Raw genomic sequence first — 21,774 nt, 5'->3', positions numbered from 1 at the left:
ATCCATGTTCAAGAGAATGGAACGGACGGACGCACAAAAGGACAACACACAGAAACATGTTGCCTCATGGTTGTCATTACCGTCGAAGGATAAATTGCTAGCACTACTGCACTACTCTGATTACCAGATGATGACATATAAAGCAAACATATCCATTGTTTACAATCTCTGTATTCTAAAACAGGACTCTAAAACATTTTTTCCTAATTTCAGATTCTGCGAGAATTTGAATACCCACGGTTAAAAAAAAACTGTCCTTCAGTTTTGGTGTAAGAGGCCACAATACCAAGATCTTTGTCTACATTGAGTTTGAGTACAATGCAGTGCTATATATTCAAAAGGAAGCCAGCAAATGACACAGCCAAGAGAGAGCATGTAAAGACTGAAGAGAATGGGACCTGAGGGTGATTACAGCATTTGAAGGGAAGGCTTTTCCCTTTTTAATTGACAATGATCTGTTAGCAAGAATGGTCCAAAAGCAACTTAATGCTTAACCCAAAGTACCCATCCAGATCTCAAGATGACCCAATAAAGCAACACGATCAGCCATGACGAAAGCTTCACTTAGGTCTGAAAAGAACTGAAATGGGACAGTCTCCAGCATCTGCAGTTAGGAGAAGGTCATTCGAGGTAGATAGTCGTTACAACTGTGATTTAAAATGAGATTCTCAGAAATGCTTTTACGATGTAAAAAAAGAAAACTTGGTTAAAACAGAACCATGCAGTGGAGAGAACAAACAGCACCATACATCACAATGTATGCAACAGTCCACGTCATAAGATATATAAGGGCCTACATGCTGTATGTGCACATAATTTTATTGAAGTCTCAAGCTTGCAGCTTCTTTAAACTGCTACTTATATGCCTTATAAAAACTGTAGCTCGTGCAAAAATTAATGGGCAAATAATACACCCACAAAAGGACAATGTGTATTTCAATTTCCCACCCTGTGATCCCATAAATTCTTGGATATTTTCATTTCATTTCATTTTAATTCATTTAATAAGACGTTCAGAAAGAATAAATTATTCACCATTCTATCGAAATGTGAGTGTTTACTGAATGAAGAACAGGCATCACGGAGCCTTAAAGTGTGTTGTGAAACCAAAAGGTGATCCCACAACAGTGGATATTGACAGGAAATCCCCGCCACTCGTGTGTAACTAAGCTTGTTCCACTTCTGTTTTATCTAAAGAAACAAATGCAACCTCATCATAGCAAGCAGGGGGGATTTATTAACACGTTCCATTGACTCAACAACACATTTTTTATTCCTAATGAGTCTATCAATGAGCTAATTACCTGTAGTCGAGGGTCTGTTCCTCAAACCCATCCTGCAGAACTCGAGCGAGAGCAATGCATATTCATTGACCCGCTTTAATTAAAGGAAACTACACTCAATGACCAAAACAGAGCACGGACCATGCCGAAGAGGTTGGCCCTCGCTCTTCTGATGCAGTACATTACAATACATGAACAAATTAATGCAGGAGCGACTTCTTTTTCACACTTGTTCTGCATGTGAACGGATTACAGTGCATGGGCTTATTGAGTGTGATCAAACAGACTTTGAAACAGCATGATGGTGGATGCCAGCACGGTGGTCCTGAGCATCGCCAAGACTGCAGTGTTGCTGGGCTTCACGAAAGGCAGTAATCTCCTGACTGCACGACGAATGGACCAGAAAACCTCATCACAAAGTTCGCTATGTGGGAGGCACCCCTTGTCAGATCTAAACGGAAGATGACTTATGGTCCGGGCTATAAACACACACCAAAGTTTGACACTGTCAACATCCCCAAATGATTGAGGAGTGGAAAAATCAGTTTTGGAACAAACAATGAACCTCATTAGAATGACACATTTGAATGTAAACCAAGTGAATTTGTTCGAGAGGGATATGTTCATTTAACTAAAATTGGAAAAAATTGTAATTTAATATAAAATGAACACAAAAAAAACAGGGTTGTAGATAATATGAGGGTATAAAAGGGTCCCCTCATCAGGGGACCCTTTTATATCAGGAAAATCAAGAAAAAATCCTGGTATAAATCCCTCCCCCCCATAAAATAAACATGTTAGGTATCAAATTAAAAATCAGGGCTACAATAATATATAATCCTCATGTTCAACCTCTAAACACAACTCAAACAATAAATAGGATTAGGGTTAGGGTTATTAGGGTTAGGGTGTGGGTTTATAGGGTTAAAACTAAATCTGCAACAACCTGTTTCCCTGTTTTTAACATCAAAACTGAAAGAAAACCATATTTAACTCAAAGGTGCACTCAGTAGAGTGCTGATCTCCTCCGGTTGTGTCTGCAACGACCACTGCTGTATTGAGTGATTGAATGAATACAACCCGCATTTTGCCATCTCCACGTCTTGGCTGTAATGCGTTGTAGAACACACTTCATTAAAAAAAAAACGTGCAGCGATGTATGCAGGCATTCATACGGTCTCGCCAAAACCAAAAATAAACTCACCAAGCTGTCTGCCAGCATAACTATGGAGGAGTGGGCGGCGAGGTACTCAGCAGGGTGCATATGGCTCTGTTAGCCTTTAACCAAACACAATGTTCAAAACAGTAAAAGTATGCAAACCGTTTCCTCTCACCGTGTCTCTGGCTGCAGAGCAATGTCCGAGAGGCACTCAACAGCGGTAGTTACGTTAGCATTTAGCCAAACACACTGTCCAAACTACTATAAGTGAGGTACACTTACTCACGGAGACACAAATACACACGACCAAATTCCGTGATCAACGCAACCAGTGCAGATTTGGGAATAATCCTGAGGACCAACTGGTTCCTTCCCTTTTTGTTTGGTAAGTCTGTCTTTCTACCCTTAAGAGTCCGGCCCAGTCGGTGCCTTTTCCGGCTCCAGAGCAGGCGAGGCCAGTTTGTTTAAATCCGATGTTATATTACAGCCAATTATGGATTATAGATGGCACATTAATTCAATTTAGGTGAAGATAACACATTTGTCTATTATGTGGCGACGCTCTTGATGATAGATGTGCTGCTCGATGTTGGCGACAGCTCAATGTTATTAGGTGACAAGTTGGCTGTGAACCACGGGCACAGTTGGGATGCAGGGGGGGAAGGGGGCGTGTGCATCCACCAGCTGGCCCTCGCCATCTACTTCTAAACAATGTGGCCGCCAGCACGATTGTCCCTCTGTGTCATGGAACGTACTGATTGCATTGACAATCATGCAGAACACAACGGCTGCATCTGTACAGTTAAATGATCAAATTGGGTTTATTTCTTTTGGTCCGGACTGAAATAGATCAACTATTCCATGGATTGCTGTGAAATTTTGAACAAACAATTTTTTGTCCCTGTACATTACTATAATTTGGCAGGCAGCAAAAAGCTACATTCAGTTTGAACAGTCTCAGTTGCTCATATACATTACATATAGTACATTCTCTGCCATTCAATTCTCACTCCCACACACACACACACACACGTACGTTGTGTGTGTGTGTGTGCACCCCAACACATGCAATACCCCGAGCAGAGCTAAGTGAGCTGGAATGGCAGTTGTTTTGAGATTCAGTGAGGCAAAAACTCCTGGTATCAATTCCTCACAGTTGCACCTACTCTCACCCCTACAGAAGGACCACCATACGAGGACATGCAGAACTGGCAGCTGTCATAAAAACGTGACGTAGTTTAGCCCCGGGACAGACTCGAGAGCGAAAATGAGATCCTCTGGAGCTTCTGTGTCACAGCGCATTATGTAAATTTGAATACACTGAGCCCCATACGTCGTAACGTATTATTCCCGCTGCGCTGTCATTCTGCTGACCTGAAAATAAAGGACTTTTTTTCACATTTAAATGTTGCTCATACTTCCTATCTAGGAAAAAGGCAACAGCGCAACAAGCTATCACGATGTGTCTGTATCTCTCAGTCTGCCACAGGGCCTTTATTACTGATCCATGACTATTGTGAGAGTCCCAATTTAACTACAAATCACACAAAGGCATGATGGAGCACTGGTATCTGTACCTCCGCCAGGGAGCTTGTGATTTCAGTTCACTTTGTTTGTCTCTTTTTCGGCACGAATTATGAAAAACTACAGCTTGGTACTCGGTGGAAGGTTGCAGCACGGGGCCGAGGGAGAGCGCATTACAGTCTGGAGCGGCACCAAATCAAAGGACGGCTGCACACATTATTTTTCCCTTCTGGAAGCGGCCTCGGTGGAGGTCCGCGCTCTACGAGAGTCCATCTAGCTTGGCGATGGGATTTTTTTATTTTTTTTATGCACAAACATCAATTTTATTTCGCATAAAGAATGCAGGGGGTTGAAGCATGAAGTAAAGTTACGTAGACCAAATAAAACACCCACGAATACACAGCAGTGTAGGCAATCAGTAACCATCCACAGGATTTCGGCACTCAGAAAATGTCTATCAGACTGAACTCAGCAGTTATTTTCACACATTATAAAGTGTTGATGTGTCGACAGCCCTTGAGTGTTGACATTTACCATCCATCTAGGTCAACTTTCACACACTGTTGGAAGTAGCAGAAACCAACCCCTTTTTTTATGAATGCTTTTTCATTATTTTCACATTTCATCTCCTCCAAGTTTTTCCTACATTAACACCACGTAGTGTGAATGTAGTAACGCGCAATTAACTTGGCCTTAATGCATATTTTATGTCTTGAACAAATTCCATTTCCGCTGTTAAAAGAGAGAGATCAACCCCTCTTCGCAGGCAGCCCTGTCCCTTCTGTGTTTGAATAAATCATCAAGCGGGAGTGACGCAGGTGGAGTTACTGGTTTTTATTTTTCGCCGAGCGGCGGCACACTAGCAAAAGCGAGGAGGAGCTGTGTGTCGCAGCACGTTTCAGCTTGAAAAGGTCAATGAGCTTCGCTGTAATGACAAAGAAAAGCAGGACGACAAGATGTTTCTGTTGCGTCGCCGCTTAAATAGCTTTCGGCATCTCAATTGAGGAAAATAAGACTTCATTATTGGTGTCAATTAAAAAGGCACAGAAGGAAACTGTGCCCAGAGACCCACTGTGTACCCGGGAATAAAAAGCCACGGATAACGAAGTGCTCCTAAAATGCTTTAATAAACTTTTTTTTAGAGATGAATCTTTAGCAAACCACCAAATATAGAAAGAAGCATCAGTGCATCGTGTCCATCATCCTCAGTGGAGACCAACGGAACAAAAGCTCGTTGAATTGACGCTTCATTCAAATCTCACCGCTCCTCATTTAGGAGGTGAGATTTCATTCATTTCATCTACTTATTCAGCTCTCGCAATTCACCGAGCTCGCTCCCTGTTTGTTCATCCTCCAGGCAGCAATCAGAATTTTGTGAGACCTTGAGACTGCCACACTTTTTTGTTCTTTTTTCTGGGAGGGGGGGGGGCTTGTAGAAATTGGTGTGAGGAAACAGCTTGGAACCATATGTCTCATTCACTGTGTTTGTGGGAGTGATGTTTGATGTTTGCTCATAATCTGGCAGAGGAAAGTGTCCTTGCTGCGTTCTAGACGTTCACTGCAGATGGACCATGAAAGAATCCGCCGCTGACCTACTGGAGTAAACCAAAGGGGGAAGGGTGCGTCGACCGACCGTTAAATCCTATTTAAGATTCAAGCATTTATAGAAACATAGTAAAAACAACAAAACGTGTGGCCGAGATAGAAGTGAAAACTAACATTTGAGCTGTTGCTGCAGAATAATGGACCGCTCTGTTTGTTGTGTGTGTATTGTGAAGACTTATGTCACTGATTCATTGTTTAGTGAATGGATTCTCTAGTGATTGGTGAACGCTGTCCATAGCACTGTATCGGAGTGATGGACAGAGAGGCCCGGGGTGCATCCCACGTCTCTTCATTGCACCCACGTTTCCCTCACTTGCGTCCTTTCCTTGCGTCTTAGTTCCTCCAAGGACAACCATGTGAGGAGAGAGGAAACGAGGAAATGTGTTTAAAGAGAAATGAGACGTCCTTTCCTCTGAAGTGTCACGTGAAGCAACATCTGTTTCTGATGACAGCGACCGCTGATCACAGCTGGATCAGCTGTCAGTCGACTTTAACAGCTGGAGAGCCTTTTGACTGAGTTTGTTTCTACTCACAAGTGAACTGACCTAATATTAATACGAATAAAGACACACAGTAATCATCACTGCCAGGGGAGAGATGTGTTCTCTCTGTAGCCTGTTACCTGCTTAACAAAGTGAGTATTGAGTATTTAAAAAAATGCCGTGCCCCGTTTATAATTGCCGGATTGATCTACTTGAGTAATGAGTTAGTCTTATTTATTAATTGTTTGCGTTTGTATGTTTTAAAATTCGGATTGTGATTATACATCATTATTCATTGGGAGAAAGGTGCTTGAAGTATTCAGTGGTCAATTTATTGTAATTAAATATGTACCAGAGAGCAGTTGCTGAATGCATTGGCCTTTGTTTTTCCTTTTTAAATTAAGAATACATTTATATAATATAATAATAACACATGCTAGAGTCTATCTACTTGACATGGTCTGTCATACATTAATGAGCAGATTCCACACATAACATACTCAACACTACGACTTACTAATACTTACATTCTCTGTCCGTACAGTCCGACAGGCTTGTCTGCTTTCTCAAAGCGAGAGAGGAAGAAATATATTAAACTCACACTTCCACTCACTTTTCCTCGAAAATTATGACGGAGCTGTCGAACGCATCCAATATACATCACTGGCATTAGCAAAGCAAATGTTCGCTGCGGATAAGTTATTAAATATGACATAGCCGCAGACATCTTACACGGCATTTGGCAGCTGGAGCTGAACTCATCCTGCTCAGTTTGTTACGGACTCTTGAGGTCAAAGGGGGGATTATGCATAAGTGAAAAAGAGGGCTTTCAGTGCTCTGACACATAATCGTGTGCAAACATTAAGCCTTCGCTGTGTGTTCGAGACATGGGTGTGAATTCATCTGTGGAGCAAGATATCCCATAATGTTCATATCTACTCTCAAGTCGTTGGGTGGCTGGAGTTATGGTGGAGTACTGGAGCATTAGGCTGACGTAGTATAAAGAGCGAGGACGTTTATGCATGTGTGGATCAAACAGCGCTGTTTGCGTCCAATCTGAAAAGAAAAGTCTAACTAAGTCTAAGTGGTTTTCTAACTTGTTTTGTCATGCCCCACTTTGGATGAAAAAAAAAGTGTTCATGCCCCACCGCCCCAACACAATTTTAACAAAATGGTCCATGCTGAATTTTTATTGAAATAACTTTTTGTGACTCCTCCATCCATTCTTTTTTCCAATAATAGAATAAAGAAAACGTAACATAAACATTTCCACCAAAGTACAGGCATTTCGCCATGTATTTATTAATGACAATTTATGTCCGTGTACTTTTGTAATATGTGAAGTTCTCAATAAAGGCCCCCACCCCGCGCCCCACCTGTAATACATCCGCACCCCACTAGAGGGGCGCACCACACAGTTTCAGAACCACGCCTTTAATCCAAAGCCTGATTCTTTCCTTCAACCTAACCACGTTCTTTACAGGGTAAATGGACCTGAATGCTTTTCTAGTCTTCCGACTGCTTTCACACTACATCATTCACCCATTCACACACTGATGGGCGTGGCTAAGGTTCCACCTGCCCCTCAGGAGTAGCTAACATCCATACACCGTAGGGTACAGCAACAGGAGCAATTTTGGGTTAAGTGTCTTGCCCAAGTACACACGAGCTAGCAGAGCCAGGGGATCAAACCGCCGATCCTCTGATTGAAAGGCGACCCTGCTATTTCACTGATCCACAGTCTCCCGCACAACTGGAAGGAAAAATAAAAGCAGCAGCAGTTCAGAGATGCAGAAAGGGATGTGTGTAAGTCGCCTACGTCGTGTATGCTACATATTTTAATAGCTACATATTTTAATAGCTACTCGCCCATGAGTCTTAGATGTTGCATGTAACCCCTGGGCTACCTGTGAGCTAAAAGAAACAGGACTGAAGGGACAGGTAGTTCAATCATATATCATGTAATTAAAGTCCTTTATTTTGCATGTGCTCTTCTAAAGATTTAGTTAACTTTTAAAGGTCAGCCTTTTAAGAATTTAACGTCGACATGAAATGCCAGAAGGGTTTTTAAAGGATAAAGTTAGTGGGCTTGTTCTCTACTAAATGTCGAGCTGTGCTGAATTTTTTTCTGTATTCAAAGCTCCAATTAAGCTTTTCCACTGAAACTTTGAATGTCTCTCGTCATATTATTTTTACGTCTTCCCCCTCAAAATAAAAGGATCGCAAAAATGTATATTTTGTTATTGTGGTTACATAAATATAATTGATGGTCTTGTTAGATTTTAAGATTTTTGACTGCAGTGAAAATGTTATTCTTGAAAGGCTGAACACCAACAATTATGGCTTCAAGCTGAATATTTCATTATAGGAAAAAATGTCTGGTGTTTTTGGGGAATTTTGAAAATGGTAATTCGATCTTTTTAAAATACATTTGGACTTTTGGACTTTCTAACGCTCTGGACTTGTTGGAAACGTCGGAAATGATACGATACAGCCATTATTGGAATCTTATTAAAAAAAATAGTTAGACTAATAACATTAGTGGAGCTTAATATGTATCTGCAACTGTGCAGAAACACGGGGAATAGACATGCAAAAAAAGCAAAAGATGAATGAATGTCGACGTTTTGCTCAAACTGAATGTAAAGCTGCATTGATACAATTAGCTCAGACTCCATCGGGGACTGGTGGAATAAAACTGATTACAATTACTGTATTTGCATTGGCACCTTTTCATATTACTCTAAACTTTCACTCAAATTTGAGGCACATTTTTCCCTCTTTTTCTACTCCATACGTGTCAGCTGCAGTTATTAGTTACTTTAGATTTCCAAATATTACAGGCAAAACATATAAGCTCAATAAATATGATGCATTGTCATTAGGGATTGAACGACCCGAGCGGCCGCTTGTATCTAATTGGCACTTCGATCAACTATCACAATAAAATGCCACTTGCATATGAATGCAATCAATATCAATAATCCAATGAAATACGAAATAAACAGCATCCCACTCACAAGGGGCCATTTCTCTGAATTGTGAGTCCTTTTAAAACTTATATTTTGCATCATTGCTGCTTTGACTGAAAGAAACAATCAGTGTACGTCCTCCCCCTCTGCCAAAGGATCACCGTTATCGGTCTTTCTCTGACCTTTTTTGAGGTATTAATTTTCAGCCCAAAAAAACCTCTATCACCATGCATTAGAAGTTACTTTGATTGAAACGGTATCCTCATTTGACCCGACCACAAGCTTCTGCTCGGTGTTTCGTGCCAGATATTCCTCATTGGATACCTGTTGAGTGAGCAGTTGAGCAAAGATGCTCGACAAGGCTTCGGGCTATTTGAAGAAAAGAGATTAGATGAACTCTATTGATCGTCGCAGGGAAACGGAGGTGAAGGCCCGGCGTTTCAAAGAGGAGTTGAAATATTCCATGTGAAGTCGTCTCAATTACCATCAGCATAATAATAGAGCTGCAGCTGCATCTCCGCAGTAAGCCACCCACCTCAACGCCAATCTTTTCCGGTCCTTTTAATTCATCACCATTCCTTGTATTTGTCTGAACATGATGGCAGCGAAGCCTTTAGTGCTGGAAGTGAATTATTATCTGAGAGATTAATTGAAGCACACTAGTAAAACATGAAAAAACTAATTGGTATTACCTCAGATTGAGTAAATCAAATCTTGATCTCTAAACAATGGGCCCAAAGCGTCGCTATTCTCTCTCTCTGCATTGAAGTGGTGGAAGAAAACACACATGGTCAAAGTTTTATACTTTGATATTTCGTCTCCAGCTTTAATAGTTTTGACTGATGATAATTAGTCGGTGCCCGCTGGACATTATGATCTTAGTTGGCCTCAATTTAGCCCAAAGTCCAAACTTCGGACATAACTACTATTGAGTATAGTTAGTCGTTAGTTTATTCACTTCTAAAAAGTGAATGCGCCTAGTTTCCAAATTCTATTTTTTGCGACATTTCCTTAAGTTTGCTTTAAACCAGTTTCACACTTGAATGGAAACGTGGCTCCACTAAAGTCTCCATAGTGAAGGAAAAGCTTATCACACATATACCGTAAAAGTCGGGTTACACGCCGCTACTACCTTCGGTCAGTCTCCCCTTTTGCTCCCCGCTGTAGCCAGCGGGCGCTCATGCTGGTTCCCCGCAAACTTCCGCTAGCTCTTCGCTAACTTCCGCTAGCTTCCCGACAATCACCGAAAGTAGCGGGACCAGCCCCGGCTTGACACCCGACTTGGGCAGAGGGGACGCGGGCAGTAGCAGCAGCAACGGGGAGCTAGCAGCAGGAGCGGGGAGCTAGCAGCAGCACTAGCTAGCGATGCTCCTAGCTTGCTACACTGACCAGAGGTAGGAGCGGCTTGTAACCCGACTTTTACGGTAAACCATGTTTATATGCTATGGTTTAATCAGATGACTCTATCTGTATATCATCAGCCCAGCTACACAACTTTCCCATTAGAAGAATGATAAAAAAAGAAACACACCAAAAAAAAGTTTTGAGAGATATTGCTTTCATTTTCTAAAATAAGGCTCCTTTTATTTTTCTCAAACTATTCTCTGATATCTTGACATTGTCTTCTGGGTTGAAGACTTCTTGAAATGGTCTGATCCTGTTTTGCCAGAGTTTGTTATGAAAACCTTGAACCACAGTTAAAGTAAAAGGAAAAACAAAATGTCATTTTGAGAACATGCCACTGAAATGTCAGCAGTCACAGCTTTCATCGGTCTTGAAGCACTTGGATGTATTTCTGAAAAAAAAAAAAAAAAAAATAGACCATCCACTTTATAGTGTCACAGCTGAACACCACAGAAAACCGGTCACTTGTGTGGAAGCTGAGGGCCAGAAATCAATACTCATGGCAGGCTGTGAGGAATAAAGCCGCACTGCTAAGTGACAGCATGACACCGCGCCTCTGAGCGCATGCGGCCCGTCTTTACCTCCCTCAAACACGTTTCCATGATTCCAGTTCAGCGCCGGTGCCCACGGAGCCACACAGACACAATGTTTTAGTATTAAGTGCAAAACAATGAGGAGAGTGACACCAATTTAATCCGAGCTCGAAGGAGAAATTCTAAGTATTTAATGCATAAATGCAGGAGCTGCCAGCAGGTGGCTGAGTCACCCAGACAGACGTCCCCCACACTCTGCAAATGAGGAAGTAGCATTTATTTTTATTTATTTTTTTACTTCAAATTGACGCAAAAGCTCAAAGAGAAGCATCTCCGTGATGGCGGGGGTAACTCTGTGGCTGATTGTTACTTTTTGCTTTCACTGTGGAGTTGAGGGTCGATAAGAAGAGTTCTTTCTGATGGCTTGCAAATATCGCTTCAATCTCAGAGTTCTTACACTGTAAATAAGAACATATACATCTCAGCAGGCGCTGAATTGTTGATTCGAAGGCCTTTTAAATGTCGAGACATCGAGGATAAAGCTCTCTGTTGAATCAGCTGTAATATGGAACCTAGACATCTTTAAGAATGTTAACCGAGTTTTTCTAAGTTTCAAAGCAGCTGTGATCAGGGTCAGTACAAAAGGCTTTTACTTTTATCTGTGCCAGGAGAATCATGCCATCATATACATTCATTGTACGTGTGTGTGTGTGTGTGTGTGTGTGTGTGTGTGTGTGTGTGTGTGTGTGTGTAGCTCTGTGTCTGTCCACAGTAAATCTAGCAAACTGCGTTATATTTATATGGCTGCATGCTCAAGGGACCTCTCGTGTTTTCAGTGACTAACACCTTTTCTCAAAAAAATACTTTTCTTTTATTGCCCGTTTGTTTCAGACATCGATCGCCGGCCGACTCCTCGCTCACCTCTCCTAACCGGACGCCAGGGGCCGTCGGGGATAACACAGCTGAGTGCATCGCCAAACACAAACCGCTACTCTGAGGCCAGAGACACTTTGGGGGGGGGGAAGAGTAATGGTTTTCTCACTTTTAGTGTTTTGGACAGGATTTTGAGGGCACAGCGAACAGAACTACCAGTACACACACTGCTTTTTTGGAGAGTGATTTTTTTTTTTTTGCCTCCATACATCGTTGCTTGTTTTTAAGTTTCATCACATCTTTGAATTCTCTGGTTTCTGGAGTTGAGTAAGTGAGTGAGTGTGAGAGAGAGAGAGAGAGAGAGAGAGAGAGAGAGAGAGAGATTGAACTTTCCTCGGCCATGAAAAATAACATATTGACAATCTTAAATTACGTGGTGTTCCTACCTTTTAAAATAAATACAAAAAAAGAAGATTTTTTTTCATCTCAAATCTGTATCCATGGGCTTCAGGGTACATGTTGATGGTTTATGGTTAAATGGTCTTTTTATGGTTAAAAGAGAAAAAGGAGTCACATAGGAAGCTGCACAGAAAATGATTGGAAAAGATTGACAATTTGACCGTGGTAGCATCCCAATAGTTTTTGTTGATGTCGGGGAACACTTTGGAACAGGAAGTGCTGCTAAATGACGAGATATTTTGCGCTTATCAATTCATTATGAACGGAGCATCCCTCGGCAGTGCGATGAGAGACTCTGTGCCCGTGCTTTCTAATGGTTTCAGAAAATAGTTTTATGGTCTCAAAAATAATTGGACGATCCCAGGCTGTGACAATAATATATGGAATTTCTGCAAGTGAGAAATATTACCTGTAAATAAAAGAAGATTGCTTCATTGAATATTTCACAGACGGTAACTGCATTTTGTCCTTTTTAGAGAGGAAATGCAGATTTAATACAAGCCGCCTCCCACTGGCTCCCCTAAAGGAACACGCCCTCCTGTGGGCAGCAGACACTGAACTCAACACATTCTGCGTTCAGGTCCATCGGCAACGAGCTCATGCAGGATTACTGTCCTTCCTGATTTTGAAAATCCTCTAAGTAGCATTTTATTTTCTTCCTCTCATAAACTGCTTAGATTAGTTTCTCCGTGTTTGTGTGCAGACTCATTGTGGAAGACCTCATGTTGGTTCACACACGGGGATTTAATGAGGCCTAATTACGTTTGCCAATCCCTCCGCTCTGGGTTATCAGTTCTAATAAAGAAAATGGAACAAAAAACGCAACATTACAAAAAGCGAATAGGGAACGGTTCACAAAGTTCCTCATCTTGACGTCAACTCTTGCATAATAATAAATCAACAAACAATGCCAGGAAACATCTCCAGCACAGCAGCCTCTGCTTTAGAAGACAACCTCACCCAGATCATGAAAACACTCAAATATATATAAGTAAATAATATATCAGGTATTATCCACACTGCTCACGGCATCAGAATCCTCCACTTTCACTTTGAACCCTGCCGCTGCAAAACTACTCCTGCAACTATTCTTAATACTTGATGCCTCTTTATTTACTGAGAAATGTTCCCACTCGTGACATTTTAACAATATCCAAAAAGTGTTTGCGTTGTATAGACATAGGCGTTTAATGAAGTCTACTAAATAATAGCACAGCAAAATGGCTGAGCAAAATGGCTGATCTCGGCACCGTTGTGACGCAGCACTCCTCCAGTTTGGAACGAGGTTCCTCTCAATGTCAGGGAGGCAGACGCTGACTCTGCATAAACGAGAGCAGCGTTAGCGAAAGGAAGAAAGCTACTTAGTTGGTTGATAACGTAACGTGCACTTCTTTACTCCGGAAGACGTTTCTGACACCGATTGAGAAGAAGAGATGCGTCCACTGTCTTCTAACCGACCGACTCAAGCCGAGCCACTTCTGATTGAATGATCCCCGCGGAGTGAGAATCAATGCTCCGTGTTAACGGCGCTGTGGAGATCACAGCTGGTTTTGCTGCTGGAAACGATCAATGAGCAATGAGCAATGAGCAATGAGCATGGTGTCATGAAATGAGAGCGCAATCATAATTACGGAGGGGGAGAGAACAAACTTGAATATTCTCTGATATTAATTTTTTTTTAAAGTCACATTGTCCTCTTTTTTTGTCTTAATTTAAAAAATATACAACTATATTATATACAAATATTATATTTTAGCGGAATCTAAAAGTGTCGATCCATCCATTCTCGTCAGTTTATCCGGGGACAGCAAGCTCTGAAGAAATAATTCTCTACAATCTGTTATTACAAGCAGTTATGTTACTTGTGACGCTTTAAGTCCCTTAAAAACCTCCGCTTGTTCCTACGGTAACACAGCGTGTTCAAAGTGACTTGTCTCCTCAATGGTTATGAAATAAATTCAATCCTTAAATGTTATGACTGTATAATAGCAGTTTTTGGAGATTCTCTCTAGGATATTTGTGTTTTGTTTACCCAACATTAAAACATGTCCACTTTAACCTGAGAGTATGGTCATGTTTGTTCTCGTAAATGTACGACTATCATTTTTGGAAATTCTTTGTATATTTCTATATCACGCTGTAGTGATGTTCAGCTATTTGATCTTTTGTGGAACGTCTGTGTTTACGTTTTTTTAAATGAAATTTCCTGCACCTTTTAGCTTGACTGTTAGCTCGCATGCTTTCACATTATTCGACTCACGGTGGAGGAATATAATGATCATCAAATTTGCATTCACATCATATGAATTGTTTACGATTCTATGCTCCGTGCATAAAACATGTCATGGCTGTTTTCTATTAGTACTGAGAGCACAAAGTCTGCACAGTCTGAGCGGCACACATCTATTTCCACATGCTTTAGGGGGCCGACATATTGACCTTTTTTGAATCTAAGAAAACTTAACTTGCTCACATGAAGGAAAAAATAAATACAGAATCATACATTGAAAATACTGTGCAGAATCTAGCCATATAGCTTCGATAACTACCAGTGAAAGGATCGCGACCTTCCTTGGGTCGTGAGAATATTGAGAGTGTAAGTGGGCAGAAATATATACATTTTCTTCTCAACATACCCTCAGAAAAACAGTTTTTATGATGTCTGATGAAAATTAATTCCTATTTTTTCATGCGTTCTCCAGCAACATGTGTCAATTTACGCTAGTGTGGACCGACCCATCCGCCCTGACCTCCTCCCTACGGCGACGTTATCATTATTTATACGTCCTAGTTCACATGTACGTAGATTTTGTGGGCTGTACATGAATATATGAGCATGTACAGCGACAAAGTGTACAAGAACAGCCTGTTCTGTTGCAAGGAGTTTAGTTGTCAGACTTTGCTTGACGGGATGATTTTAAATAAAGCATCGTGCCTCTGGTAGAACAGATATCCGCACACTTAAATCCCTGCAGAGAAGACTTTATTTCTTTAGCTTTCGGTCTAAAAAGACCTCCATCAGAGCAAACGTGGTCCAGCTGGGATGGCAGGTGGGCGTAGATCACTGTATGCGGTACACCTGCACACACCATGGTGCTAGAGGCCCCGCCTCCAGGTAAGTACAGCTTTAAAGTGCTGAAAGTAGTACTGAGAGGTTTATGCCACACTTACACACTAAAAACGCGGTTTGGAGCACAGTGTGTACAGAAGAAAAACATATACAACCACAGAGCACCCTATCGTAATATCATATAAGTTCATGACACAGTAAATGGGGCTTTGAAAGGGATCAAGCTTGAGCCGTCATTCAACAAAAATCCCCAGATCTATAAGAGACAAAAAAAGTTCTCAAAACAAGAATTTAACAAGTATAGGAGAAGGGGCCAGGCAGGGGTCGTCACAAACCACAGATCCCCAATTCCACCTTAAATAACTTGGATTTACAGCATAACACTCGCTTTAAAATCCTCAGTAACGTATTCAGACCGATGCAACCTGCAAGCCGATGGACACTGGTCGGTTTTACTGGGACTTGTGATAATGATCATAGCCTTTTTTCTTCCTACCACAGAAGCAAACATGCAGAGTATAAGTGATGCATTGCATTGTCAGTAAGGAACAAACAAATATAGGTAATTATGTAAAAACACAACCTGTTACTCCCCTTCTTTGTGGTAATGCGGCGTGCCGTTCAGATGTTGAGTAATGAAGACGGCTCAGTGCGACGGGTTGAGTTATAACGAGAAAATGGGGACTTATAATCAGTTGTTTTTCTCCCCCACAAGAAGGACAATTCAGGCATTTTAATGCCCAAATAAAAGGCAATTCACAGATGGATTTAATGTGTTGTGCACCGCCTCCCATTCTCTAATTTGTGCTGCTGTTGCACTTTAAATAACAATAAAGCGGATCATTGTGAAATACATCTTCTTAATGTTTACTTTAGCACTTTCTGAAGATCATGAAGAAGTAACTTTGTGTTATCAATCAGTGATAATTTGAGTAAAACTAAAATCGGCATGACTTGCTAGATTTTGATATTAAACCTTTTATTTCATCTGTTTTGTCTTTTGTTCTGTTCAACACACATAATGACGCCGTTTTCTGCCTACTTCAGTTTCTTCCCACTTTACTTTTTTTTTTTCTTTAGCGTGTCAGCGAGAGATCCGGTAAATACTCCCCGATGCGTGATTTTTCTTTCTGCTGTTTAGCCGGCAAAAAATGACATCAGGAAGACATGAAAGGCAAGACGACGACAACGGGGGAAGCCATTTTGGACTGAAGGAAAAAAAAGGCGAGTGAGCCGAGTGTGGTGGCAAAGCTGTCTGTTACAATGCTCTGTGAGAACCCGATGAATCCCAGCGGGATCCAAGTCGCTCTGTAAATCATCCTCCGTCAAAAAATACTCATAATAAGCCCTGAAAGCAAATCATTGATAATGACTTCACGGTGGATTGCAGCCATAAAGCATCCCCGCTGACACCGCGGCACAGTTCACTGTGATGTGCAAATAAAAAACACATTCAGAGTGCCGCTGTAAACAAAGTGTTCATTTCAGCTCTATCAGACATTTTTTTTGTACACATTACACATGGCCACAGAATCCCAGTTGTGAGTAATGGTGTCACAGTATGTGTATTCGAGTGTTAGCCGGCGGCGCACGTGTATTAGATCCACTTATTCAATGCAGTCGGTCACAACAGGGACTGCAATAAATCCTGCCTTCGTGAAGGTTATGATGGATAGTTTCTTTTTCATTCATGTTGTACTGAGGTTTTGTAATATTTCGACAACCTTTGTCGATACAAATGTGGTTGACGGGATATTGGAAACGCCGCTCTTTGTGTCGAATCAACTCTAAAAACAGTTTCACCAAAAAAGAAAACTGAACATTAAAAACGTCATGAAGATTTAAAAAAATATAGGTGAATCAAATAAGATAGACACTTTGTGTACAATATTCTTGGGTTTAAGATTAACATAAAATAACAGGCATATAGTGATGGACTGTCATCTATGCTTACAGACGTGTTAATATTCAAAGGAAATACTACTTTTTATTTTGAGCTGGTCTATCTATTCTATCTTGAATTGGAACATGACGGGAAATATTATTCACACTGTCAGCAAGATAAAAATTTTTTGTTTATTTGGGCTTTGAAAAAAAGAATGTAGATGTTTTAAATTTCTACAGATGCAAATAAACAATTGCTATTGAGCTTCACTGAAAACTATCAATTTACAGTTACCCACCAACAGGGAAATATGTGTGAGGTTACAGCCGCATCACATGTCTGTCTGTCTGTCTGTCTGTCTGTCTGTCTATCTGTCTGTATGTATGTATGCATATCTGCATGCATGTCTGTATGTATGCATGTATGTATGTATGTATGTATGCATGTCTGTATGTATATATGCATGTCTGTATGTATATATGCATGTCTGTATGTATGCATGTCTGCATGTATGCATGTCTGTATGTATGCATGTCTGTATGTATATATGCATGTCTGTATGCATGTATGTCTGTATGCATGTATGTATGCATGTCTGTATGTCTGTATGTATATATGCATGTCTGTATGCATGTCTGTATGCATGTATGTATGCATGTCTGTATGTATGCATGTCTGGTCTGTATGTTTGTATGTATGCATGCCTGTATGTGGGTCTGTCTGTCTGTCTGCATGTCTGTCTGTCTCCCTTTCTAAGGTGCAGAGTTCAGGGCCGTACCGCAGTGAGTGAACTCTGCAGCAGCAACATGATAATGCTTAAACCCTTGTGAGTTTCTGTACTGTAACAGTGCAACAGATGTGAGGAAATCATTCCTGTGATTCCCTGCGTGTGGCCGTGACTTAAATGCCAGAGTTCAGACTTCTCTTGACCACAAAAAATGTGAATATTTTCATAAAGGACCTCAGACCTAGAAAGTCCACGCTATGTAGATCTGGGAAACCTGGAAATGTCAACAAGGAAGCACGGCTATGAAAGGGCGCTTCCCTTTTAGAGCAGCAGAGTAGATCCCAGTCACAAAACCCCCGGTCCAAGCTCACCAGCTCTTTGTATTGGCAAGACTAGCGTGTACATCGACGGCTGACTTATGGAAATGAGGTTTGTGACGAACACCCGAGCAAAGAGAGTTTTCAGGCCTCCTTCGACAGCGTCTTGGTACCTGTTCTTTTTCCAAAAATCAAGATGTTAAATCCCTAATAGTTCATTACAAAGTCAAATCATGGCCCTAGTTTACGGGTCATTTAGTCACTTACAAGCGATCTGCCTCGCGGTGTTACAACATGCGCAGACTCCAGCTGTGAAAATGACTTGATTGATTGTGGAAGTTTCACCACATTTACCTCTGATTACCCTGTACGGAGTTAAGCACGCGAGAACAAATTCACCGGTGTTCCTTTAAATGAAATTGCTACTTGAGATATTACTTTTTAAATACGAGGGAACACGTTTCAAGGCTTTTCTATTTTATTCACCATTACTGCTCATTGGATCTATTTCTTTAGTGGATATCTACAATGACACCCCGTTGGCAGGGTTTATATCAGGAGAGAAGTGGCTGAGTGTTTGTGATGGTGACAGACTGAGATACTGGGAAACACGCATCAGGATCTGCATGGCGACTGGTTTTAGACAACACAATCTGCCCTGAGGAACATTTCTGTTTTACTCCCCAAAACACATTGTGTGTGTGTCCTGGAGGTCTTATAAACATGTTGAATTCCTTTTCTTAAAAAAAAAAACATTTGTAAAGACAATTTGTTTTCCCCATCTTTGATAGACTTAAGATCGCCCTCACACATTGTGAAATTAACCTTTTGTGTTATATCTCCAGGTATGAATTAATTTCATTGTTTATTTTCTGACAGATACAAAGGCCGGTAAGTTACGACACAAATGCCATTCATCTGCTCCTTTCTCTCTTTTGTGATTTCCTGTGATGCTCACATACATCCACAGAAACCTGCTTTACGGCTCTGAACACTTTGATCGCAGCAAATTGATGTAGTTATGTCATCATTTGGTTCTTCCTTTGAGACACTTTTATCACATTACCAAAGCTGAGTTTAGTCAAATTCTGGTCTCAAACTAATTCAAAACATCTGGTGGAAAATCAATGTTCTCACCGCAGCGCAGAGCAACGTGGCAACGTGGCAGTTTGTCAGCATCTCTTCATCATTTTTCATGATCTTGTGCTGTAATTAAATTTCCTGCCTGCCTTTTCAAAATGCAAGAAAAAACATCGACGGTACTGTTAACTTAGTGTGGCATCAGAGGGCATTATGGGCCTATATTTTAATTATAATCAGAAAGAAAACGTACCATAAGGATATTTGTATACTGCCAAAAGTACAATGTGTTCAGAAGTTCATAAAGATATTAGAAAAATAAAAAACATCATGCTTTAGAGTTAATTATGAGTGTACTAGAAGTATTTTACCGCGTCCTTCAGGTTCCAGGTGACAAGTCAATCACCTCAAAAGATATTTACTGAATAGAACGAGAGTAAAGTAAAAAGATGCCTCACTCAGAAGCGGGCTGTCTCTAAGTTTACACCTTGAACTGAGTGAAGGTTCTTCCCCATCTAGAAAATTCAGTAGAATCAATAGAGGCACTGCATGATTAAAATTAATTTGCCACAGTATTGGACTGCAGAGGTTTCATTTAGTTGCTTTTTTTCATGATACATAGCTGACAGACAAACCTGAAGAAACCAAAATAAACATCCAACTTAAATACATCTTTAAAGGCAGCTGCTGCCGATGTAGCCGTGTTGCATTTAATGGCCTTATTTGGTTTTGACTGGGATTTTTGTTGTTGTATTTTGCTCTATTCCTACGGATAACAAGCCAAATGGAAGATAAGTGTCACATATTTTCAGTACACCACAGTAGTATTTGCCAGTAGAACTTTTTTTCCCTCCAGCTGTCTAAGGCCTCAGCAGTAAATGTCAGACTTTAGTGTCAGCCCCCTCAGAATCAAAGGCAAAGAGAGAGAAATAAAAAAATTAAACGTCTTTTTAGATGAACTATCTTACACTGATGTTTAACAATCATGCAGATAGATTTCCATCGCAGAAGAGGCAGAAGAATAGCGACCATTTTCTCATCGTAGCAGTCGCCATCGCAATCGTGATCAAAGGCTGCCTGCTGTGTTTACAAAGGAGCGTGTAAAACAGATATACTCATGCCAGCGTATAGGCCCACCTTTTGATTGAAAGCAACCGGCCCTGAGTCTCTGCAGACTGTCAGAAGGCATTTGGCAAACACACAAAATCATTAAATGAAATGGAAGTAGGCAAAGCAGGAGGAGTGGGTTCTTGATCAGTAAATTAGAGTAAATGCTTCCTTTATGGTTACACGCACACACACATATATATATATATATATATATATATATATATATATATATATATATATATATATATATATATATATATATTACATCTCACAAAGCCATTTAACTGAATGCAAACTGAAACCAGCCTGAAGTGAAACGTTGATGACTCACCTCTTGCTGTAAATCCTTGATGATTTTGTTTTTTTTCTCCATCTCCACTTTCAGAAACTTGATCTGAAACAGAAACGACAAAAGAAAGACGGTTAATGCCGAATGACCCACTTCATTGTTTGTTTTTCCAGTCAGTGAACACGTTGGATGAAGGTTATGGACGCTGAGCGTACCCCTTTAAGCAGAATATGGGACATTAAGGGCATTGCATGAAAGTGATTATGACCATAAAAAAAGTATGGGAGTCAGTATGTGATTTACGGACCTCCAATATCAAAGGACGAGGCAGCCAGTACTCTGTATGTTTCTGTTATATCACTAAATGTGACGGCACCAAAAACAGCAATGTCCTCGTCCGTCTCTCTACACTCAACTTCCCCAACATGGATGCGATCACCCCAAAGCCTATTTGTGATTACTGAACATCATCTTTAAAAAATGCATGAGCAGTGTCATTACTCAAGCAGGAGTAAATGTTGCACGCTTTGAGGACAACCTGTTCTCACCATCTTGCAACCAACTTCAATGTGAACACGCTTATAAGCAACGGATGTAGAATGAAGAAAGAGACAGTCCACAAAGGACGGGTGGGAGATGGATGGGTTGAACAAACACAGGACTTTGGGGACAGCTTTGCACGTTGTTGGTGTCCCCGGTGGAAACCCGAAGTAAACGTTGACCTTTTGTCACATGGTTTTGTTGACTAACCTGTTGAGCCCTATTGGGGGACCCTTTTATATTAGGAAAAATCTAGAAAAAATCAAATTAAACATAAAAAAGGGTTAGGGTGTGGGTTTAAAGGGTTAAACCTAATAGTCTGTGACGAAGAACTTCATTTTGAAAAGACACTATGCATGCAATGAACTAGAGCTAGAGGGCTCAGCTCGGAAGCACTGACGAAACTACAGAACTGGACAATTTAGGGCAAAGACCTCTGCAGGACTGGACCGGATCCCGGTA

The 21,774-nt window shown here is 40.9% G+C and overlaps 1 protein-coding gene across 1 annotated transcript in view; it reads right to left on the bottom strand.

Annotated features, from left to right (window-relative positions):
- Positions 1 to 21,774, bottom strand: part of luzp2 (leucine zipper protein 2) — a gene marked incomplete at both ends in the record, with an annotated part of 146,715 nt that overhangs the window by 34,335 nt on the left and 90,606 nt on the right. The window contains one exon of the mRNA XM_079216500.1: positions 20,815 to 20,877. Coding sequence (XP_079072626.1) covers positions 20,815 to 20,877 — 63 coding nt within the window. The remainder of the gene's footprint in view (positions 1 to 20,814; positions 20,878 to 21,774) is intronic.

The sequence above is a fragment of the Taurulus bubalis genome (assembly GCF_910589615.1).
Source record: "Taurulus bubalis genome assembly, chromosome: 4".
Lineage (NCBI taxonomy): Eukaryota > Metazoa > Chordata > Actinopteri > Perciformes > Cottidae > Taurulus > Taurulus bubalis.
This window is presented reverse-complemented; position numbering and strand designations above follow the sequence as displayed.